This window comes from Leuresthes tenuis, unplaced genomic scaffold, assembly GCF_036924035.1.
Source record: "Leuresthes tenuis unplaced genomic scaffold, fLeuTen1.0.hap1 SCAF_10, whole genome shotgun sequence".
NCBI classification, from domain to species: Eukaryota; Metazoa; Chordata; class Actinopteri; order Atheriniformes; family Atherinopsidae; genus Leuresthes; species Leuresthes tenuis.
This window is the reverse complement of record NW_027325364.1, coordinates 10,799,605-10,821,423: the sequence shown is the minus strand read 5'-3', so window position 1 is coordinate 10,821,423 and position 21,819 is coordinate 10,799,605. Positions and strand designations below refer to the sequence as shown.

General features: G+C 38.7%; 3 protein-coding genes across 3 annotated transcripts in view; 1 reads left to right on the top strand and 2 right to left on the bottom strand.

The window, feature by feature from the left end:
* Nucleotides 1–21,819, bottom strand: part of LOC140316197 (trypsin-1-like) — a 309,543-nt gene that overhangs the window by 42,209 nt on the left and 245,515 nt on the right. The window lies entirely within an intron of this gene.
* Nucleotides 6,046–8,486, bottom strand: cxcr3.1 (chemokine (C-X-C motif) receptor 3, tandem duplicate 1). The gene is made up of 3 exons (XM_072393908.1): nt 8,358–8,486; nt 7,205–7,573; nt 6,046–7,129 (listed from the first exon to the last, which is right to left on the bottom strand). The coding sequence occupies exons 2-3, from the start codon at nt 7,562–7,564 to the stop codon at nt 6,395–6,397; spliced, it is 1,095 nt and encodes a 364-aa protein (XP_072250009.1). The 5' UTR covers nt 7,565–7,573; nt 8,358–8,486; the 3' UTR covers nt 6,046–6,394.
* On the top strand, nt 17,757–21,678 carry trim35-28 (tripartite motif containing 35-28). Its single transcript, XM_072393907.1, has 6 exons — nt 17,757–18,413; nt 18,986–19,081; nt 19,288–19,518; nt 19,628–19,650; nt 19,830–19,948; nt 20,123–21,678. The coding sequence occupies exons 1-6, from the start codon at nt 17,991–17,993 to the stop codon at nt 20,656–20,658; spliced, it is 1,428 nt and encodes a 475-aa protein (XP_072250008.1). The 5' UTR covers nt 17,757–17,990; the 3' UTR covers nt 20,659–21,678.

Here is a 21,819-nt window from a genome sequence, read left to right as displayed (position 1 = left end):
ACTCAAATAAATGTCACTTTCACAGTTATAAGGCCTTTTGGAAGCTCAGTGTACTTTTATTTTCTACCTTCCTTCCTGTTTCTATATTTATTCAGCTTATACAGCGTTAAAGTCTCAAAAAGAATGTGGTCCAACCTAAGAACTGTTGCCGTCGTCCTTCTTGTTTAAGTGACATCGCTGGTTAGAATGAGTCTTGAACATCGTATAAAATTGACATGCCATTTCCTGCCAGCTTGAGCTTTTCTTTGAAATGAGACGGAGACATGCAGTCACTCACGTAACAAACCGGTCATGTGGATTTACATAGTCTTTTTGAAACTGAAAACTACGTCATTAAACTTGAAGCAAAAAACGTTTTTGACGTGTAGCCCTGTGTTAAAACAACACCATTGCGTGTGGAGCACACAAAGCTAAATGCTTGTAGAGACTTGTGGTCAAGCCCTTAAATCCGTTAAGCACTAGACGATACTTTTAGCCCTCCACCTGAAAAAACATTCTCTAATTCCTTCAATAATAGCTCCACAGCTGAGAAGTCAAATTGAACTACCGTATGCTCTGAGGATGGGAGATATTTAAGAGAAATCAAGCAAATCTTATCATCTGAAGTTCATCAAAAATGGGCATTTATTCATAGTCTATCCATTTTCTATACCCACTTAATCCATCGGTTGGGTCGTGGGGGCTGGAGCCTATCCCAGCGGTCATCATGCGAGAGGCGGGGTACACCCTGGACAGGTCACCAGTCCATCACAGGGCCACACAGAGACAAACAACTACACACACACTCACTCCTAGGGACATCTTTAGAGACAAATGAACCTAACATGCATGTTATTGGACAATGGGAGGAAACCGGAGTACCCGGAGAGGACCTACACATACAGGGGGACTGGATAGTGTAGTGGTATGATTGTCACCTTCTGTGTGGGAGACCTGGGTTCAAATTCCCTGCATGAAAAGTACTACCTCCAGTAACCCCTTACCCTATCTGCCTAATGTATAAACATAAACATGCAAACTCCACACAGAAAGGCCTGGAACCCTCTCCCTGTGAGGTGACATTGCTAACCAGCACACCACTGTGCAGTCCTTATTCTTAGTCCTATAACTGTAAATTACAAAATAAAGAACAACCTCATTAAAACAGCTGGGTTTCCTTTCATTAGTGAAGCAAATCTGAAGTGATACACTGATTTGAAGCAAATAATTTAGGCTGCGAATTGCCAACAAAAGATGGCAGTATAGGTCACGTTGCTCTTAGTTGTAATCCAAGAGAAGACTGTAAACAAACCACCAAGAAGAAATAAACAACAACTGTGGGATGTCCACAGGAGGGAAATGGAGAGAACTCTTCTTCAGGAGTAACTTGTATCTCTTGGAATATCTTGAACATTATATTCAATTGAGACATGCAGTCAATCACGTAACAAACCGATCAGCTGTTGCTTTTCCTGGTTTAGGTTGGTTTCTTTTTAGAACAACTGCTTCTATTTCATTACAATCATGAGCAATGTAGGCTGTACTGCAACCCTCTGACAACACCACACAGTCTAGGTTATTTGTATAAAACCAGCCAATGAAAATGTGTCTTGTGCACATTCCATTTTTTGAAATATCACTTTAGATTTGCTTCATTAGTAAATGGAAATCAGACTAGTGATACGGATCTTACAGAACCTCTTCAAAAAGTCCTTAGATGCTAATCTACCACATCATTTGCAACAAAAATGAAACAGGAAATGGAACAACCTTTCTTTTTGTGGCTGCTGAGTTATTTAGCAAACAGGATCGGTCCATGTACATATATGAAATGTTGATATCATGTTTTCTTGTTTAGTTTTGTTTTGATAGAATACAACATTGAATAAATGACACGAAACTAGTGAACCTAAATGCACATCCAGCACGACTGTGTTTGCATTGTCTCTGTTTGCCCTAGCAGTTCTACATGTATCAATAAAATGTCTAAAGGTAAACATGAGCTCCATAGCAGCCGTGCTGACTCGGCAGCCTTTAATGCAGACGTTGCTGCACTCAATTCGCACTAATCCACTGGTGGTTATTGAAAAAGGCAAATCAGAAGCTGGATCAGTTAAATAACTAATTTATCATTGTATCGTTACAGAATATATGCTGGTTCACTTTTTGTAACAAATGCAGCCAGGCCAGTTATGGAGTCTCTGAGGAGGAAGAGGTTAATCTGCTCGACTGTTTGGTGGTTGTTGCGGGGATGATCCATCACACTATCATCAGTGCACTGTAGTGAAATATTTGCCTTTTACTGTTATTGAAGAAAGCGATGGCGCTGGAGGAAAGGAGTGTTTCTCATTCATTTGAAGGGGGCTGTCACATTTTCATCTGACATTTGACATTTTAGCTGAAAACGTGTGGTTTAGGATGTTATTCTGCTTTCGACTGATTGAGACAGTTGCAATTTCCTATCAGAGAGATGTAAGCGATTTCCTCAGAAACTGCTTCAAGTGGGTTTCCTTTTTTCTTTCAGCTCTTCTGTTTTCTCCTGATCCGCGCAATGCCTAAACATAAAGAAACTCCTAGATATGTCTATACATTTTTGGTTTTTCTGTCTAAGATGCTCAATACAGACAGAACAATCCAACTTCTACTGAGGCCGTGTCTGACACTTCAGCCATAACAATCATTGCTTTTTGTGGAGTTTGTATTCATAACCAGGCTCTTAGCTTCAAGAGAGAAAAGCTATAACAAGCAAATGATACAAATGGAAACTAGGTAACCGCCTGTCTCTTTTGTAAGTTCCTTGTCCACATACAGTCATACTGAGATCATTAAAACAATATGCATAGCCTAGGTTTGTGTGAACAGGAAAGTTATCACCACTGTACAGTATATCATACCATTTAACTGAATACAATTATTTTGTAGCAATCCTTTTTTTTAATCAACTGGCAACTGAAATCATCTACAGTTAATTGATACATAGTCTATTTCCATTTATGATTGCACATGTTCTTAAAAATTACTGCACCTATTACCTACTACCTAATAAATAGAGAAGTATTGAGTGGTTCAAGACTTATGCACACCTGGAATTGCTCAGTGTGAAATTTTAAAGCTCACTGAAGTAAATCCCAGTATTTGCAATTCATTTGCGAAATGAGTTGTTCGGTCGCAATACTGCAAAGACACTACAGAAACATGCAGCCTATAATGCGTACTGTTATGAATTATTTCTGAGTCTCGATGAGGAACAAAATGTTACTGTTAAAAAGTGTTTTGTGTTGTAGTTTTGATAGCATAAGAGTGTTTTGGATGTGAGATTGACAAGTTGCTGATGGATAACAACTGTTTTCAAAAAGTGTCCTCACTTAAAAAAAGTGTCTGACCACTTGTAAAGATATTTTTTGTATAAAACACATATAGGAATTTGATATGGTGAAAAAGGTTTGCATAATTCTAAAAATATTCAGATTGAATTTGGTATGACCACCTTTATTCTTCAGCGGGCCCACTCCCATCTGGATAAAGCAGGCGCCACAATGAGGACAGTCTAAAGACTGAAGGGTTGTGTGTCAGAGAGGTGGTCAGCAGCAAAGGAGCACCACAGGGGACTGTGCTCTCATTGTTTCTCTTCCCGTCAGAGCCCTGTCATCTCCAGAAATACTCAGATGACTCTGCAGTTGTTGGGTGAATCAGTGAGGAACAAGAGGCTGAGTACAGAAACTGGTCAGCCTCCTTGTGGCATGGTATGGCTGACAGTTACTTCATCTTGAGAAACAAACAAAAACAAAGGATTTTTATTTTATTTTAGGAGGACCAGGAATAAGCCAAACACAGTCTCCATCCTAGGTGGATGTGGTTGAGAAATACAAGTAGCATGGGGTTTATCTGGACAGTCGACTGGATTGAGAACACTGAGGCTGTCTTCAAGTAAGGACATAACAGACTGCACTTCTTATGGAAGCTAAGATCCTTCAGTGTCTGCAGTAAAATGCTGCATATTCTCAATGTGTATATTGTGGAGCAGCAGCATCAGAACCAGCGAGTCATGGAAAACGAACAAACTGAGAAGGACGGCTGGCTTTGTGGACTGCTCAGGGGCCGGTGGATGTGATAGTAAGAAGAACAATGTAAATATAATTATATCCTTAATAGATCATTTCTTATGATAATATAAAGTTTACTATATCATCTTGTTGTAAAAAGTAGTGTTTTATGTCTGTCAAACTGTGTTATCTGTGTCATTGTCATAGTTTCAACTAAATAAGTTGAAAAGAATTATGTCTTTGCAACAGGAATTAAACAAAAGATTCCATTCAAAATTGGTTCTTTGCTAAGTTTGAGGACATATCTGTTTTATGTAGACACATGAGTCATAGGGCAGGGTTAAGTGGGTTAATGAACAAAAAGACACATTTTCTCAGGTAATTCAATCACAGGACTGAAAATTAGTTTAAAAACCAAAAAGCTAAATTCCAAAAAAAAACCTGTAGAAGTCTATAAAGATAACAAAACAGCCTGGCTTTCTGCAAGCAAACTAAATAGTAGTTAGATCAAGACTTTTGAACATTCCACACAATTAAATTGAAGTAATCCCATTAATGCAGTACAAAGGATGTTCACTATAAGTATGTTCACCATACAGATTGATGGGTGCAGATGTGGAAATGCAGCTGTATTGTATTAAATAATGTCCTCTGTATCTGGGACGAGTTCTCGTCTCTCTGCTTCCAACACATCCATTTCTGTCACAATGTTCACTTGCAGCCAAATATATCCATCCCACTGCCAGGTGTCATTGTACTGAGATAATTAAGGCTTTGTGCTTCACCTGTCTTTAGTCATAATGTTATGGCTGACTGAGGTAAGTCTCAGTTTCAGCTGCTCTAAACTGCTGCTGCAAGCCTCAAAGAGCCACAGTTTCAAAGAGACCAGGGTGTGGACGCATTTGCTTTGAATGCCTCCTGTGATTTTATTCTCAGGAGAGTTGCGGATGTAGCCAAAACTTCCTGCTGCACCCATCACACTCTCAGGTTTTCCTCCTTCTTGGACCGATCTCACTTGTGAACTTACAGCAGGTAGAGTGTACCTGCAACCTCGTGAGCACTCTCCATCCTGTCTGACCTTGACGGTCCTGGCCATCTGTGTCTGTTCTTGGCCCGGGGAATCTGAATGAAGCAGGTGAAGCTATGGAAGAGGCCAACTGTTTGAACACGCAGAATATAAACACCTTCTCTAATTTTTGTACAATTCACCCAGCACTGAAAGGCAAGGTTTATGGAAAAGATTTTATTTTGGCCTGTCTAAGAGAAACATGTGTTGCACAATAAACACTTTAGGCTTGAAAGCATTTCTCCTTTTCAGTTTGGAAATTAACTTATTCTACATGTAAAAACGATTTTGATTTTAAATGCATCTAATCAGAATAACGCCAGCAGGTATCTGTACAGGAATTACAAAGAGAATGAACAGAGAGAACAATGAGGGAGGAGAAAAGAGATGATTCATTGTGTATAACTTTACAACTTTTATTGGAGATTATTCAAGGTCTCCTGGTGTGCTGCAGCAAACTGCATTTATCAATTTTTGATTTTTCTTTACCATTTCCAGATGTTGCTTCTGTAAGAGTGTAGTCAAATCTAATCCAATTTACAGTGATTTCTGTATTATTTGGGTGTGAATATTCATTTAAGAGATTTTGCATCAGTAAATATCTACTGAGTGGAATGGCAGTAACAGGTTACAAGTTGGATTTTGTTACAGCAGTGTTGGAAATCTCAAGATTTAACTTGTTCCCTAACTTCGTTAGAGAATCCTGACTACTTAAAAGCAGCCAACAGGTCTACACAGAAATAAACAATGAAAGCTGAATTCTGGCAACAATACTCTTTATAGAAGGACCTTCTCAACTGATGTAGTTTCAGTTTTGAAATTAGTTCCCAAAAGTTCCCTATATGCAGTAAAATGCTAAAAGGTTATGCTAGTTTGATATAGAAAAACACGTGATAATAAAGAAAACTTTATTGTGCAATTTAAGATTTCATATACAATCTTCGAAAAAAATATATATATACTGTCATTTTAAAGGTAAAAAATGTACTAAAAGTGCAAGCTACAGTAGAAAATGCTCACTGCAGTCACTACATGTTATCCTGAGTTATTTCTATAACAATTTCACATGGAAATCAAAAAAGGGAAATGTTTTATCAGTATGTACAGGTCTGAGCGCCAGAACTATATCTGCACCGTGGTCGTGTTGAGGCTTAGCTATTTACATATATATGAACTATGTGTGGAATAAAACACACGACAGGCAAACAGCAATCTTATACGTTAAGAAGTGCATGCTCCTATGTTCATGTCTGTTTAAGTGTGTTTGAAAGCTTTTTCTGTTTCTTTAAACACGTTTGTTTCTTTTTCAGACTGCAATGGATTTGGAGGTGTCGGCAGAGTCAGACCACAGGGAGGTTCTCCTGCTGACAACAGACTGGAATTTGGTGCTTGTCTTCAGCTTGCAGCCCAAAGACCTCAAGATTTCCAGCAACTGACGCCGGAATTTTATGCCCACAAAGGCGTACAGGATGGGATTGAGGCTGCAGTGAAGGTAACCCAGGGAACAAGTCACTACTATAGCTTTGCCCAGAGAAATTCTTATTCCACAGATTTTGGTGTTGTAGTATTGAGAGACTGTGTCCACTACAAGGGCGATATTGTACGGCGTCCAGCAGAGAAAGAAAACCACCACCAGGCTTATAATGACTTTGAAAGCTCTCTGCTTTTGGATACCCTGGGTGCCACAACGCAGCCTCCACAGGATGCAGGAGTAGCATAAGATCAGGATGAATGAAGGAATCAGAAAGCCCACTATGTGGTAGATCAGGCGAGATGTCCCTTGCCAATAATGTATTCCCTCTTTTCCAAATTTTGAGTAGTCACGAACACACTCATATCTGTGTCTTCTCTCATCTGCTGCAACATCTAAGAAGATCCAATCGGGAATAGAGAGAAGCAGGGAGAAAAACCACACCATCAAGCAGCTGACATGAACAACCCAGGGCTTCCTGCGGGAGTACATCTGAGTAGCATGGACAATGGACAGGTAACGATCCATACTGATGCTGGCCAGGAGAAAGATCCCACAGTAAAAGTTGATCTAGGTATAAAACAAGATCAGTCAAAGATAAGCAAGAAACGTTTTGCAAGATTTTTTTTTCTGCACATTTCTTACCGTAAAAACAGTTCCAGTGATCTTGCAGAGAGGAACACCAAATGTCCATCCATCCTTTTGTGCAGACTGGACAGCATAGAGGGGCAGGGTCACCAGCAGCAGGATGTCTGCCACACCCAGGTGAAGGATGAAGGTGTCTGTCACACTCCAGGATTTCCTGCTCTGAAACAGTACTCCCAGCAGCGCTCCGTTTCCCAGGATACCCACAACAAACGCCACCGAGTACAGAACCGGGATCATCACCGCCCCAAAATTTGTACCGTCAGTCAGATCGCAAACATCATCATTAAAACTAGAATAGTCGTAATATGTATCATAAGAATAGTTCTCAGATAGATTGGTGAAGAACATCGTGTACATTTTGTAGGTCTGTAAGAGAAAAAAAAAGAGAGAGAACATTTTTCATATTTATTTGGTTTGACCTGCACCATCTCTTTCTAGCCACATGGTGGCACTATCTATGTAGATAACTACCGTAGAGTCAGAAGTTACTTATTTAGTAAAGTTTTGCTTTTTTTTGTACTTTACTTTTGTATTTTTGAGACATAGTTCTTAGTGTCTGTGAAATATTATTTAGGCCTTAAAATACACAGATTCTGAATAAGTTGTATATACAAATAGCTTTTTATAGACTATAAAATGCCACTGGAACAACTCTACCCTGTAAAAGTTTGCACTGAAAATTTACCTTTTGTGTCTGCTAACTAATGGGGAAGAGAGAATTGTCAAAACGGAAACATGACAATTCCCTGTATGTAGAGCTATACAGCTCTCAAATTTCATTCCCTTCTGAAAAGTAATAACTTCTCATAGAAGGGCAATACATGATCATTTCATCAAGATTCATTTTTGGAAAAGTATTCCAACATACAAAATGTATTTGCTCTGTTATTGTCTTATATTTTATAAAGTCCTGTTTTTTAAAACAAAACAAAACAAAAAAAAAAAACACACATTACAACTGAATTTTCTGAGGTTCGTTATGGAAAACATGCTGCATAAATGCACGGCATGAAGAAAGTAAAGTTACTTTAATTCTCATACAATAGGTATATGCAGGTGAACTGATTTTTTTCCCCAAGTTAACGATGACATTTCAATTCTCTTAAAAAAGAAAAAAAAAACATATGTAAAAACTTGATTATTAACTTACCAAGCTGTAATGATATATTAAGCCACGTCGCTCACACAGGTCATGCGATACACAGCTACACAGCAGAAATGAGCTCTATACCATCCAGCCCTGCAAATGATGGCACATGTAGAGCAGACGCAGAAGGAACATGAAACTAGACAAACACACAAGGGAGAAAAAAACTCATCGCACAATAAGGTGTGAAACGTTTAAGGCTGAGAGAGAGACAATTACCAGACAGAATTTGATAACTGAAGAGAATTTAGATTGTCTAATGCACTGATAAATCATTTGTGCTACACAAAACTCACTTTTGTGACTTTTTATACTGACAATAAAAAAATGCTCTTACTTTTTAAAACTGAATACAGTGGCACATGCATTTAGATACCAGCGTTTTTCCTTATTCATTGAGGGAATCGTTTGACAATTCTAACACTAATGCTATGAGTTTTACTTCCCTCAAAGAGAATCAAAATGTGTTAATTCTTCAAGTCAGTTGACAAACCTTTTGACTTGACATTGTCTGACCAGACTACAAAGGATCAATGCTGGTAGTCTTCTTCATTCAGGAAATATAGCCCAATGAATGAACATTAATCATGCCACGATTATTCATCTAACACTGCAGGGACGGTTTTCAAGATCAACCCAGTAAGTTCACACTTGTGCCTTGACACATTCTGCTGTTACTATCATCAACAGAACTGTGGCTGAAAGCATGTTTACTATTGATTAGCATTGTCTGCAAAAGTGTTCTGAGCTCTGTGATATTTTGAGAACGAGCACATGTTATTTAGCAAATATGGAGAGTGACTTAAATGTCTAATATGTAGCTAAAACAGATATTTAAAAGCCTCTCTAAAACTGGCTGTAAATGTTTTGCTTTATGTAACCCAGACTCTCTCTCCTGCCTTACTTTAATGAAGAGGATTTACATGTATAGAATATGCTAAAGATAGTGAGTGGCTGGTTCCACTGAAACCAATTAATGACTTTTCCCTGAATTTACACAAACTCAACTTGAAACCAAGCATCAGCTTCATGATGTTGTGTTGTTTGAATGTAATGTTTTGAATTCTGTTTGGAGTTCAAGGAATTGCGTTTAAAATAAATACTTTTATGCTGAGCTGAGATTTATTGCCAGGAACAGTCTCTGCTCTTTAGCTCCAACTCATTAGTCTCTGTAATGTACAGTTTAATCATAGAAAATATTTCATGTGTGTTCTTGAATCATGTTCTATGGAGCAAAATATTTTTAAAGAAACTGTGAATGAATTTCTGAGCTGCTCAGATTATTTTGTTTGGTGTTTGTTCTGATTGTCTCGTGTGTCACACTGACATGCAAGACTCAGCTGTCAGAGGGTACAAGTTTTAGCAGGAACACTCAGTACTGAAGTTCACAGAAAAAGGCACACTAGTATGTGTATGACGTTAATGAATATCATACTTTTATGTTAACACTGTGGACTTAAGTCTTATCATCTGAATGGATACGTCACACGTAAAAATAGGGTTTACTGTATGACATGGACAGCTGAGACTCGGATGTAATCATGAAAGTGATTCTATGCTGCCATTCTCTTCATCAGCACGTATATATTGGTAGTAATGGTGCTGAGGGCAAGATTTACCAAACTTCCCCCAGCAGGTAATTTGCAAACATTGCAGAGTACACCAACACTCCATATCATAGCAGTTTAAGCAGCATGATCAGTGTTTAGCAGCAAGCCAAAGCCAAGTGTTTTCTGTGGAAATTAATCTTTCGATTTTAATATCCAAAAGAACAACGGAAAACTGTCCTTAAAGGTGACGCAATTGAAAACAGAAACAATGATAAACCCATGAAACTAAAAGTTAACGTTCTTGGTCATAAGAATACCTGTAAATGCTGCTTTGATTACTCATCCAATTTCACATTTGATTTGGATCAGACATTGACTTCTGAGTAGTTGTGTGACTTTTCTCATACTGTATCTTTTCTATTCATATGCCAAGCCATCAGAACAATAGATATCAGTGCAAAGTTTGGAAGAAAATACTGGCCCGGCATAAATGATTTGCAAACTCTGCATGAACTATCGTTATATAAAATCATTAGACAATGTTTCCGAATCCAAATGAATGGAATCCAGTGTGAATGGAATCCAGTATGAATGAATTACTTAAAATTAATGGCATTAAGAAAACTCCTTGTCACTATTTATAAATCTCATATCAGTGTTGAATCTCTTTGAATTGTTTTGGTTATCAAAATTTTCAGTGTCAAATTCTCCAAAACCTCAAGATCTATATCACAGCCTCTTTTTTTTCTTTTCTTCTCAGTATTACTCACACCCTGAAGGCAGCCACAAGGCAATGCGAGCTTGACACCTGTGACTTTGCTGCAAAAGGCACATGTTCCTGTTTTTTTCACACCTTTTCTTTCCTTCACTGTTCTGCACCGCTCATGCAGTTCTTGTGTTGAGAGAAGCAGATGGAAGTGCGAGCATCTGGCCACAACAGTCTAAACATGTGGCTTTTTCAGCTTACAGCAAGCAAAAAAAAAACCCATAGAACTTTAACTATAAAAAAAAGCTATAAAATAGTTCCAATAACTGTGACCTTTATCTAAAACACAATAGAAACCACATGCAACATCATGGATTTAGGAGGGTTTAAGTGAAGTTTTAGATTTTAGATGCTTGAGAAGGGGCCCTCAGTCTGTCTCCAGCAAAGCCACAAGAGGGTTTTTTTCATCTGGACATCCATACAAATGTTTTCTATATTGAAGTTGAACAATTAGTAGAAACGTTTTTTTTTTCCTTTCTCTGAAAACCTTATCCCATTTTTGGATAACAATGATCCATGTCAGTCACGAGCATCCATCTGAATTTTTGTTTATTCAAAAATGCTGTTATGAAACCATGGAAACATGTAGAATGAGGAACTGAAAGATAAAAAAAAAATCTCTACTCTATAAATATCTGCACCCAAGTTTTGATTCCTAAACTCCTGTTAGTTTTAATCACGTTGCTATAACAACCATTTAAAGCCTAATGTAGTCATTTGGCATTTAAACTCAGAGTCGCATCACTGCAATTTATTTGGTTTCCTTTTGTGATGGTGTTGATAGATAGTCAGGATGAATCTAAATTTGGAAGATTCATAATCAATTTGCATAACAGTGAAACTATGAAGCCTTGTTGAAAAGTACACCTTCTTTCATTTCTAAAGTTTTCAGTATCAGAACACACAAAAAAATCAGGTCCTTTCTCAGATTTCAAACTGAGATTAATAAATCCTCAGATGAAGAACAACAAATGACATATTACATAATGCCATTGTTTATTCACGAAAACTAAGCCACAATGCAGAAGCAGTGTGTAAAAATCCAAGTAGACCCTTACTGCAGGAAAAGTAAGTAGTAAGTAGCAGCCAGGTGCTAATAATTAGATGCAGTTGATTAACTGATCATCAGAAAGTGAGCACCTCTATAAAAGTTTATAAAAACAGTTTGCCTGTCTGCGACATTCAGGTGTGTGCTAACACAATGCCAAGGAGGAAAGACATCAGCAATAATCTTATAGAAACAACTGTGGCTGCCCATCAACGTGGAAAGGGTTATAAGACCATTTTTAGTACATTATTCTTATTCTACAGTGAGAAAGCTAGTTGTCAATCTTCCCATCAGTGGAAGTTCCAGCAAATTCACCCTGAGATCAGACAATGCAATGCTCAGAGAAAACCCAATAGCTACATCTCAGGCTCCACAAGCCTCAGTTAGCATGTCAATTATTAAAGTTCCCGACAGAACAAACAAACAAACAAAAAAATCTGGCTTGTTTCGAAGGGTTGCGGGAGAGAGACTCTTTTCTCTAACAAGAACATGTCAGCACATAAAGTTACATTTGAACAAACCACAAGACGTCTGAAACGATGTCCTGTGGCCACAAGACGTTTGGCCTTACTGTACAGCAGCTTGTTTGAAGAAAACCAAACACAACATTCCAGCATAACACCTCATACCAACTGTTAAGCACGTGACAGAGGGGTGATGATGGTGTTGGCCTTGTTTTGCAGCCACAGAACTTGAAAACCTTGCAGTAACTGTGTCAGCCATCAACTTCTCTGGATACCAAAGTATTACAGAGTCAAATGTAAGACCATCTGTCTGACAGGTAAAGTTGCAACGGGACAATGATCCCAAACACAGCAGCAAAAGAAAAGAATCAGCGTGTTGCAATGGTCCAGTCAAAGTCAAAACTTCAATCTGATTTAAATGCTGTGGTGGGACCTTACCTTTTAGTACATTTTACCTTAGCTTTCGTTAAACAAATAGTCCTTACTTATGAGAAGGAGGAAGTCCGTGAATGAGGGGAGGGCGCAGGCTGTGTAAGTTTTGGATCTGAGTCGGCAGCAGGGTGAGCAGGCAAATTGTTGGAAAGGGCTGATGGGGATATCCAGGATAAAGGTGAGGGAGGAATGAGGAAACCAGGACGAAGGGAGGCAGACACAAGAGGAAAAAGGAATCGTCAGAGACACTGGAGAACAAAACGTAGAATCACTTGGAGAGCCGATTCACCACAAAGATTGTGAGACGATCCGGCGAAAACTGGTTGCTCCTGAAGCTCGTCTAAGGACGTCTTAATGACTGCTGATGAGGAATAGGTGTAGAGGCAGGAGTAATCAAGGCTCCAGCTAAGGCTCTCAGGAAAACCTGCTCAGTCTGCCTAAGACTCAGAGACCAAAACAAAAACAAACAACAGCCAGCATGATCGTGACACAAAAAATGATGTTGCCTGAGATATCATGTGTTTTTTTCATGATGTGGGATGTTAGGGCAGCTGATCCGTGGTCACTGAGGGGAGATGGATGTTTCCATATCGTATTTAGGAACAGTATGTAACGGGACTGGAACTTTCTCCTGACTCAGGCTAAGGTTGAAGAGGGGCTGTAAAATCCCTCATATGTGTCCCGCACTGGTCTTCGGGACCCTATTTAAAAGCATATTCAGTTCATTGGCCTTGCCCAGACTTTCATCAGCTTGCCTCCCCTTCTCCTTTAAGCCTGTGATCTATTCACCCCTGACTACACACCTCTTAAGTTGTTTCTCTGAAGTTTGCTTTAGACCTTTTTCCTGTACACCTCCTAGCGCTTTCTTATTTTCCTTTTCAATTGTTTCTGTACACTCCTCGATAGCTCTCTATCTTCCTACCAGAAGGCTCTCTTCTTCATATTTTGAAGCTTTTTCAGTTTTGGTGACAGAGTTACTATTAATGGTTTTGTGGGCATGAACAATGTGGTTGTATTAGCTTTTGTTAGGTAAAATAAAATAAAAAATAAAATAAAATTACCATTCATTACAACATTAAAACACTCCCCAGCAGTAAAAGAAAGAAAAATAAAAAAGACCGTGATTTGTCTGCTTCACTTGATAAAAGGAAGATAACCCACAGCCCGAATAACAATTTCCTGTGTGACATTTAGTGTTGCTGCAGTGGCAAAAATGTTTTCATTCTATGTTTCAGCACCAAAGCACAAGTATAATATTATGCTGAATAAATTCTGGGAAATTCACAAATTCTGAATTTCTGTCTTGAATAAACTTAACATTCTTGTTTTTAAATGTGGTACTAAGTCACTAATAATCCTCCCTTTACTCCAGTGTTTTTTTTAATTTCCCTCTTTCAGCAGACACAATCTGCTCTAATTCGTTAGCCTATAGTCCGAAATGGTGGTGGAGTGCATTACAGCTGTTATTCTCCGTTTGGTGGTGACAATCTATCTATTCAGCAGATATAATATAAATATGTACTATTGTGATGCTGAGTAATGTTGAATAAAAGGCTTGAACACGAACGAGGTGTTGCAGACAGTACAGGATCTTGGTTTTGTGTAGGAGGGAAAGAAAATCCCTCGGCTCTGTAACTTTGTATGACAGGCATTACTCTGAGAAAGTACCCAAAACCTTAATATTCACAATTTAGTTTTATTCTGGTCATAACGTAATCAGATTTGTGCATGATGCTGTATTTGAAATATTGAGAAGTAAATAATAAGAAGAAAGGGGTGATTTAAAGTAACTGTCCATGAGAACCATGAAAGTAGTCTCTGGATTAAGAGAAGGAGAAATAAACCATTAACTGTGCTATTTAAATGTACAGGATTGTTTTTGAACATCTGCTTGAAATTCATCCCCAACAAACGTCCAGAAAATGTGGAGGGATTAGAGAGAAAGTCTGTTTGGTTTCACAACATTCTCTTTTTTCTATTGCTGTCTATTATTTTTCATATTGAGGTTTAGTGCCTAATATTGACTCAGTCTCAGAACTGTACCCTTCAGCAGGCCCATCAGCACAGGTTTCAGGGTAATTTCTATAGCCCTTCTCACATGGTGATTTCTGTCAGATGATGCTGCAGTTGTGAAATGAGGATTTTATTAGAGCAGAGCAACAGTCTTGAAATACTTGAAGTGTACTCGAGTTAATGGGATGCTTTTATGTCCCATTATGTGACACATTTAGCTATCTTGCAAAAACAAAAAGTAATGAGAGTAGCTTCATTAGGAATTCAGCTGTAGTGATGGACATTCACACTTTACTGTTAAAAAAAAGAAAAAAAGATAGAAGTATGGAGTGTGTGAGGTGCTCCTTTGAGTGTATTTGAGCAAATACATGCAGGAGTGATTCCATCCAGAAGTGCATTAACTGGGTATTTTACTTTAGCTTTGACAGCTTCAATTTAACACAATTTCATTTTAATATTCACATGCATTTTAAAAGTCTGGTTTTAAACTGAATAACACAATAATTCATTTTTCTCAAGTGCCACGTAAACATGCTGACTGCTCAACTCTGGCATTTCAATCAGCTGAGCTGCAGCTGCTTTGCTGGATAGAGTGGTGTGTACTGACATGCCAGTTCATTCTTACACATACACACCAATTTGGCTCTGTGACTGCAGTTCTGTTACTGGCTCAGTGGTGTATTCACAAGGTTTATTAACCTCAACCCTTCATTCAGCTTCTCTACTTACACAGGAAACTGCATGTAAGTGAAGCTCTGTTTATCATTTCCTCAAGTCCTGATTAGCATCTCTACCAAAACTGCTTTTAAGCACCCACAGAACGCCATCACAGCAATGCTTCATTACATGTTAGCGAAGCAGTACCTGGTAGATTGCACTTTCATTCAGATTTAGAATTGGCCTCTTTAGTTTTTACGTCAGAGGGGAGCTGTTTTTTTCCCCCTCTTGATCTCAATTCTTTAGTTTGACAAACTCTAAACAGGTTGTCATGTACTTTACTTGATGGCTCCAGAGGTGCAATGTGAGATGTGGGACTTTATATCAAACAGCTGTAGGCCTTGATTAAAAAAAGGTTTTTGTCAGGTTTTAGATTAACCAAGAATTCTGATTTAAGCAAACAGAGTTCGTCTGATCGCAGTTTGAAATGCTTCAGCAGTGGGTTTTAATACTTCTGTTTTGTTGTTCACAAAATTGTCTCTAAACATGTTTTCCTTAAGTCACTGTGGGTAGACTTGAATGTAGACTGGGAGGATAAAAATTACAGTGGAACCATTTAAAATCCAATCTATGGCAACAAGGGAAATGTGAAAGTGTTTCATGGGTAAGAACATCTTTCTAAAGCCACCGTGTTCAAGATAGCAGACGTAGTGAAACTAATGACTTAAAAATGCAGTTTTTGTTCTGCTTTGAGGAAACCTCTTGTTACAAAGATACTTGAAAATATACACAAGCACACATCCACCATGCTTTGTGTTACGGGTTTTACTGGGGTGGCTTATCATACTTTTACTCTCCGATGTAAAAGGCAAACACTGTGTCACAGAATGGCACAGTGGCGCCATCTGTTGGATAGATTTGTATACAGGAATAGTAACTCGAAATAAAGTTCAATAGCTTTGTTAAACTATTCATTCGCAACATTTCAGGAAGAACACACACAAAAAAAAAAACAGAAAACACATGTAACAAACTATGATCAAATAAAACTGAAAAGTATTTACCAAAACACAACACATCACAAAATTGTTTTGATGATTTTGTTGTTGTGTTTGGTTATGGTTTGTGTTTCCATTTTTTCCCCTCTTTTTAAGACTTGACATCACAGTCTGAGACATTGGTTTGATACGAGGTTTCAAAGTAAATAGACTCAGAGTAAATAAAGCTTTGGATTCTAAAACTATTTAAACGGATAGTAAAAAAAAAAATAAAATAAAATAACAGAAACTATTCAAGTTCCCAAGATAAATTCTAACGAGCCAAAGTAAAGGAAAGATTGACATGAAAAGAAATCAAACTGATCTGTTGAGAGTTGCATATTGTTTGTGTACTTTAGCCTTTCATTACAATTTAATCTTTCTTTATATCAGCTGTTGTAACACGGTTCGGGTTGCTACATCAACTCTTAAATCTCAACAAAACAACTTTTTGTACCAAAATAAGGGGAAAAATTAGAAAGAAAATCTCTAAAATCCAGCCTTCCTTTCAGAATAAGTAAGCTGTTTTCAACATTTAACTTTAATATGTGACAGACCTGTATTTCCATGCACATACTGTAAGCAAATCTAATCCATGATTTTCAAAACTTTATTTCAGCTCTTCAGTCATATTTTCCATTCTGCATTTTCCATTTTTAATCAGCTCCCCCTTAATCTATCAATATAGAGGACCAAAACTCTGCAACACATCCATGCTGCGGTCTGAAAACGTGCTCTATGTATACAAGAAAAATCTTTAAAACTTTTTGATATAACTTAATATATTGGGAATGTTTGCAGTGCATCTCAGTATATTACATTTCTTACTCGGAGGTTCTTTATTAGTGTACTTGATCGTCATAATTTCAACATGTGTGCGTTAGCATCTTTAGGGCCTCAGCTGCCTTGGCCTCTCCTACGCAATGTTTCAGCTTCTTTATGCTCTAACATATGCCATTTGAAGTTAAAGGCGATGAAAAATAAAATGCGCCCTACTCATGCGCAGCAAGAGGGGAAAGATAACGCATATCTGATATGGCTCAGCGCTAACAGCTGTCGCATTATCTAAGAGTTGCAGTACTACAGTTTGGTGGAGGCGAATTGTTCATGCACAGACAAAAACTAACCCCCCAGAACCTGGATTAAAAAAGTTATACGAAAAACATATGAAAGCAGACATTAAATCTTTACAGTGCGCAAGGTTAGGAAAAATGCAATAACATATATGAGTTTGCTGGAATAAAGTAATACTAAAGAGCGGCAAGTGAAAAACGAAATAATTCTCACCATGGAGAGAACAGTGGGAGGGACCAAATCCCCACGTTTTAGTAAATATATGTGCCTACAGGTCTGTATATATTATTACAACTATTGGTCTATAGCTATAATAATTTCTGTTCCAACATCCGGATCCATTAGAGGGCAGTGTTGTAGAAAGTCCCAGAAACGTTTCGCCTGTCAGGAACGCGGAAAATGTCTCTGTAGAGGGTGGCGAAACTTGGTGTGTGTTGTCATTTCTGTCTGTCCTGTCAGTGATTACTTCGCTGGCTTTAAGTGCAGGCAACGGTGTGAGACCGTTTTCTATCGCGGACAAGTGAGCGTGTCTGTGTGTACTCCTGTCGATTCGTGGTGTTAAAACGAAAGTAAAGTGCGAAGGGCCCCTGGAACCATGGCGGAAAATATGGACGAAGACATGTCCGACGAGCCTCTTCCTTACCAGCAGGACCTGACCTGCCCGGTGTGTCAGGGCATTTTCCAGGATCCCATGCTGCTGCCATGCTCACACAGCTTCTGTCGGGAATGTATGAAGAGAAGTTTGCAGATCAACAAAAAGTGTCCTATGTGCAGAGAGGAGTTTGAGGAAGCGCAGGCCACCTCCAACCTTGCGCTCAGAAACACCGCCGAGACCTTCCTAAAGCAGGCAAACAGGAGGACCAAGCACAACCTGCCCAGCGAAGAAACTTGTAACCTGCACCTGAAGCCGCTGGAGCTGTTCTGCGAGAAGGACGAAGAGCCCGTGTGCGTGGACTGTGTGACGCTCCACAATACGCACAAGCTGTGGCCGTTAAAGGAAGCCGCGCCCACGTGTAAGGTAAAGCATCCTGGCCGGGTTTTATTCCCAGCGAGTGTTTTCACGTGAACAACTTTATTTGGACGTTTAGACTGAAAGAAAGTAACTTAAATACTTAACCGTGAGACCCACGCACACCCAGACATTTCTTTCAATAGTTAAACAGTTCAACGGAATCAGATTATTTCAGATTATTTCAGGACTTTTGGACTCAGTTCCTCTGCTTGCCTTCACAGCAACCAACATAGGTTTTCCTGTAGATTCAAATGAATCGTTCCATACAGATTACAGTATGGAATACAGCTTCTGATATTGCACTGTCTAAACTTTTGTTTTTCTTGGCCCACTTTGCCCATTTCTCACTGCTTCATTGCCGCCTCACTACCACACATCATTGCATGTGTCCATCAGAGGCTGCAGTGAATAAACCGTGTTAAAGTTGCCATAATCTGTCCCTGCACAAAACAAAGTCACTTACTCCAAGATAACCTGTCCAGTGTGGACACACGTTTGGGTATTACCTGTCATTTTTGCACAGCAGTGGTCGTAAGTCTAAAGCATTCTTCTCTGTTCTTTTGTTGGTGCTTTTGCAGAATGAGCTTGGCTACAAAGTCCGGATTTTTGAGAAGAAAGTGAAAGCATACAAAAAAATTAATCTGAAATTCAACAGCACAGTGGAATATATCAAGGTACGTCTCATGGTATTCATGTTCCATTTCTCATTGTGTCATTCGTGATTCTTTAGAAATTAAAGTTAATTTCAAAGATGAAATTGGAGAACATGGAGAGTTTTTTTCTCTTTTACTGAATGAAAGTGTGGGATGGTTCATACGTGTTATGAAGCAAGAAAATGCTCTGTGTGCACTGCATTAACTTTCTTCTCTGACGTACGCAGCATCAGGCTGAGCAGGCGGAGAAGCAGATCAAGGAAGAGTTTGAGAGATTCCACCAGTTTCTTATCAAAGAAGAAGCTAAACGTCTGAGAGCAGTGGCCAATGAGGAGGAGGAGAAGATTGCAGCTATACAGGAGCTGATTACCCAAACGGACAAGGACATCGTCGACCTGATGGAGCTCATTGATTCTCTTAAGAAAGAGATGGGCAATGAGGATCTGCCTCTTTTGCGGGTAAGAAAGGCGCCTCAACCTAACCTTGTTTCATTTCTATTTTTTTTTTAATGTGGATTAGACTCATTTAATCTCACTCTTTTTTTCTTTTTTTGTGTGTGTGTTGTAGAATTTCCAGAATTTAAAGAGAAAGTAAGTCATGGCAACCGGAAGAAATATCTCAAGAATCAATGACTGCAATTAAGCATATATGATGCTTGCATGATTATTCAGTATTATAATTAAAAACATGTGTGCAAATGCTCCTCAGAAGTATCCACCTAACCATGTTCCTGTTGCATTTTGTTGATTTATACCCATTTCTGCTGTAGAGCCCAATGGACAAATAAGGAGCCTACCCTTCCTTACGATCCCCTTTTGGTCACGAGCAGACATGTTGGTGGTTTGAGCTTCAACGTATGGAAAAACATGCAGGCCTGTGTCAAATATTGTGAGTGAATCGCACTGTGAGAGTTTTTAAAAAAATAAGATGGTTTGTGGCACAAAATATGAGCATTTTGCAGCGTTGGTCTGCAAACGTAGCTCTTTAAAAGACGACCATGATATGAATGTAATCTTTCCCAGAAGCAATGCGTCACCATGCGGTGTCATTCTGTGCATGCAGATCCAGTTCTGCTGGACCCGAACACGGCTTCTCCGTGGCTTTCCTTGAATGCAGACCTCACCAGTATGAAAGAGAGCGAAGAGCGGCTGACCGTCCCCGATAACGACGAGCGTTTTGATCCCTGTGTCTTTGTCCTGGGTGCGGATGGTTACCATTCTGGTAAACACAAATGGGACATCAATGTAAGTGACAACCCCAAATGGATTGTGGGAGTTTGCAATGAATCAGTGGCCCGAAAGAAGAGGTTCACGGTCTCACCTGCTCGTGGTGTGTGGGCCATAGGTCTGAGCAAAGGGGTGTACACGGTCCATACACAGGAGCGTATCGAGCTGCAGGTCCAGCAGCGTCCTGAAAGGATTCGAATCAAGCTAAATATAGAAAAGGGAGAGGTTTCTTTTTGGGATGGGGAGAGAGCAAAGCACTTGGTCACTCTTACTCACAAGTTTGAGGAAGTGGTGTTTCCAATTTTTGGCCCAGGGCTCCATGCTACTCCTATGGCTCTGGTTCCTGGAAAAATAGCTATACACACATCATGAAAGGTCCTGATATTACAAAGAAACGAGGATTGACTTAAGATTTGATGATTCAAAATCAAATGATGAATAAAAAGCAAGATTAGCTCAAGAACACTTTACCAAACAAGGGTGACTTACAAATATGGAGAACAATCACTAAAAGATTCAAATCTGCTAATGAGTATAGACAGAGCATCAAAATAAGGATAGACATGAAAATCCTGGAGATGACGAGAGGGTTGATGTTAGAATTTCATGTAATCGTAACACTATGTCAGAATTGTGACCTGGAGTGTAATGCTTTAATCGAACTTTAAAACATGCATGTTGGCCGACTCCAACATGAAACATACTTTTCTTGAAGTGTCATGTATACTGATATTGTAACTGTGGACACAGATGTATTCAGAGTATGACACTGTCTCAGGGTCAGCAGGAGACCATGAGGACCAGTGTATACCTTTGCAAAAGGAAACTGAATTGACCAAACTTTTCTCACTTTATTATGCGGAGACAATGAAAATATGTAATGTTGTTGCATCAAAATAACTGGTAGAATGCGACTGCTAGTGGCAGATAATCATGCAAATTGAAGGAATGATTAACCTTGCGATTATACAATTAAAAAAAACCTGACATCCAGCTCTTAAAATAATGAGAGATTTGAACCAAGATGGTTCAGTACGACTTTAATTGAAAGTGCACGCCTTAATGTTTTCTGAATGTCATGGAGGTGGGTTTTTGGGATATTTGGGCTTTTTATTTTTAAAGTATTATATAATGAAATGTCATTATGCTTAAAAGAAATGCATTTTAGTCAAATGTTTTATTATTTTAATACAATTTTGTTAGTTTCCCTCAAATATTGTGATCTATTATGCCAAGTGAATCCCTTTTTGGTTTGTAGATTAGGCTAACTGTTTTACATTTTTTATTTTTTTAATTTCCATAATGCAGAACACAGTTGCTCTGACGTAGGACAACTGCTGTAAATGTGTTTATTTAGAAAGCGTCTCTTAAATAAAAGGGTGTAAAATCAAATGGGTCTGGTGTCATATTTAAATATAATTTAACTATTTTAATATCATTACATTTCTGGAAATGCTGCACTTGGAACTCAAGATTCCTTATTCCAAATCTTCGGGAATTGAGTTTAACACGGTGAGGTTGCTGTCCAGATGT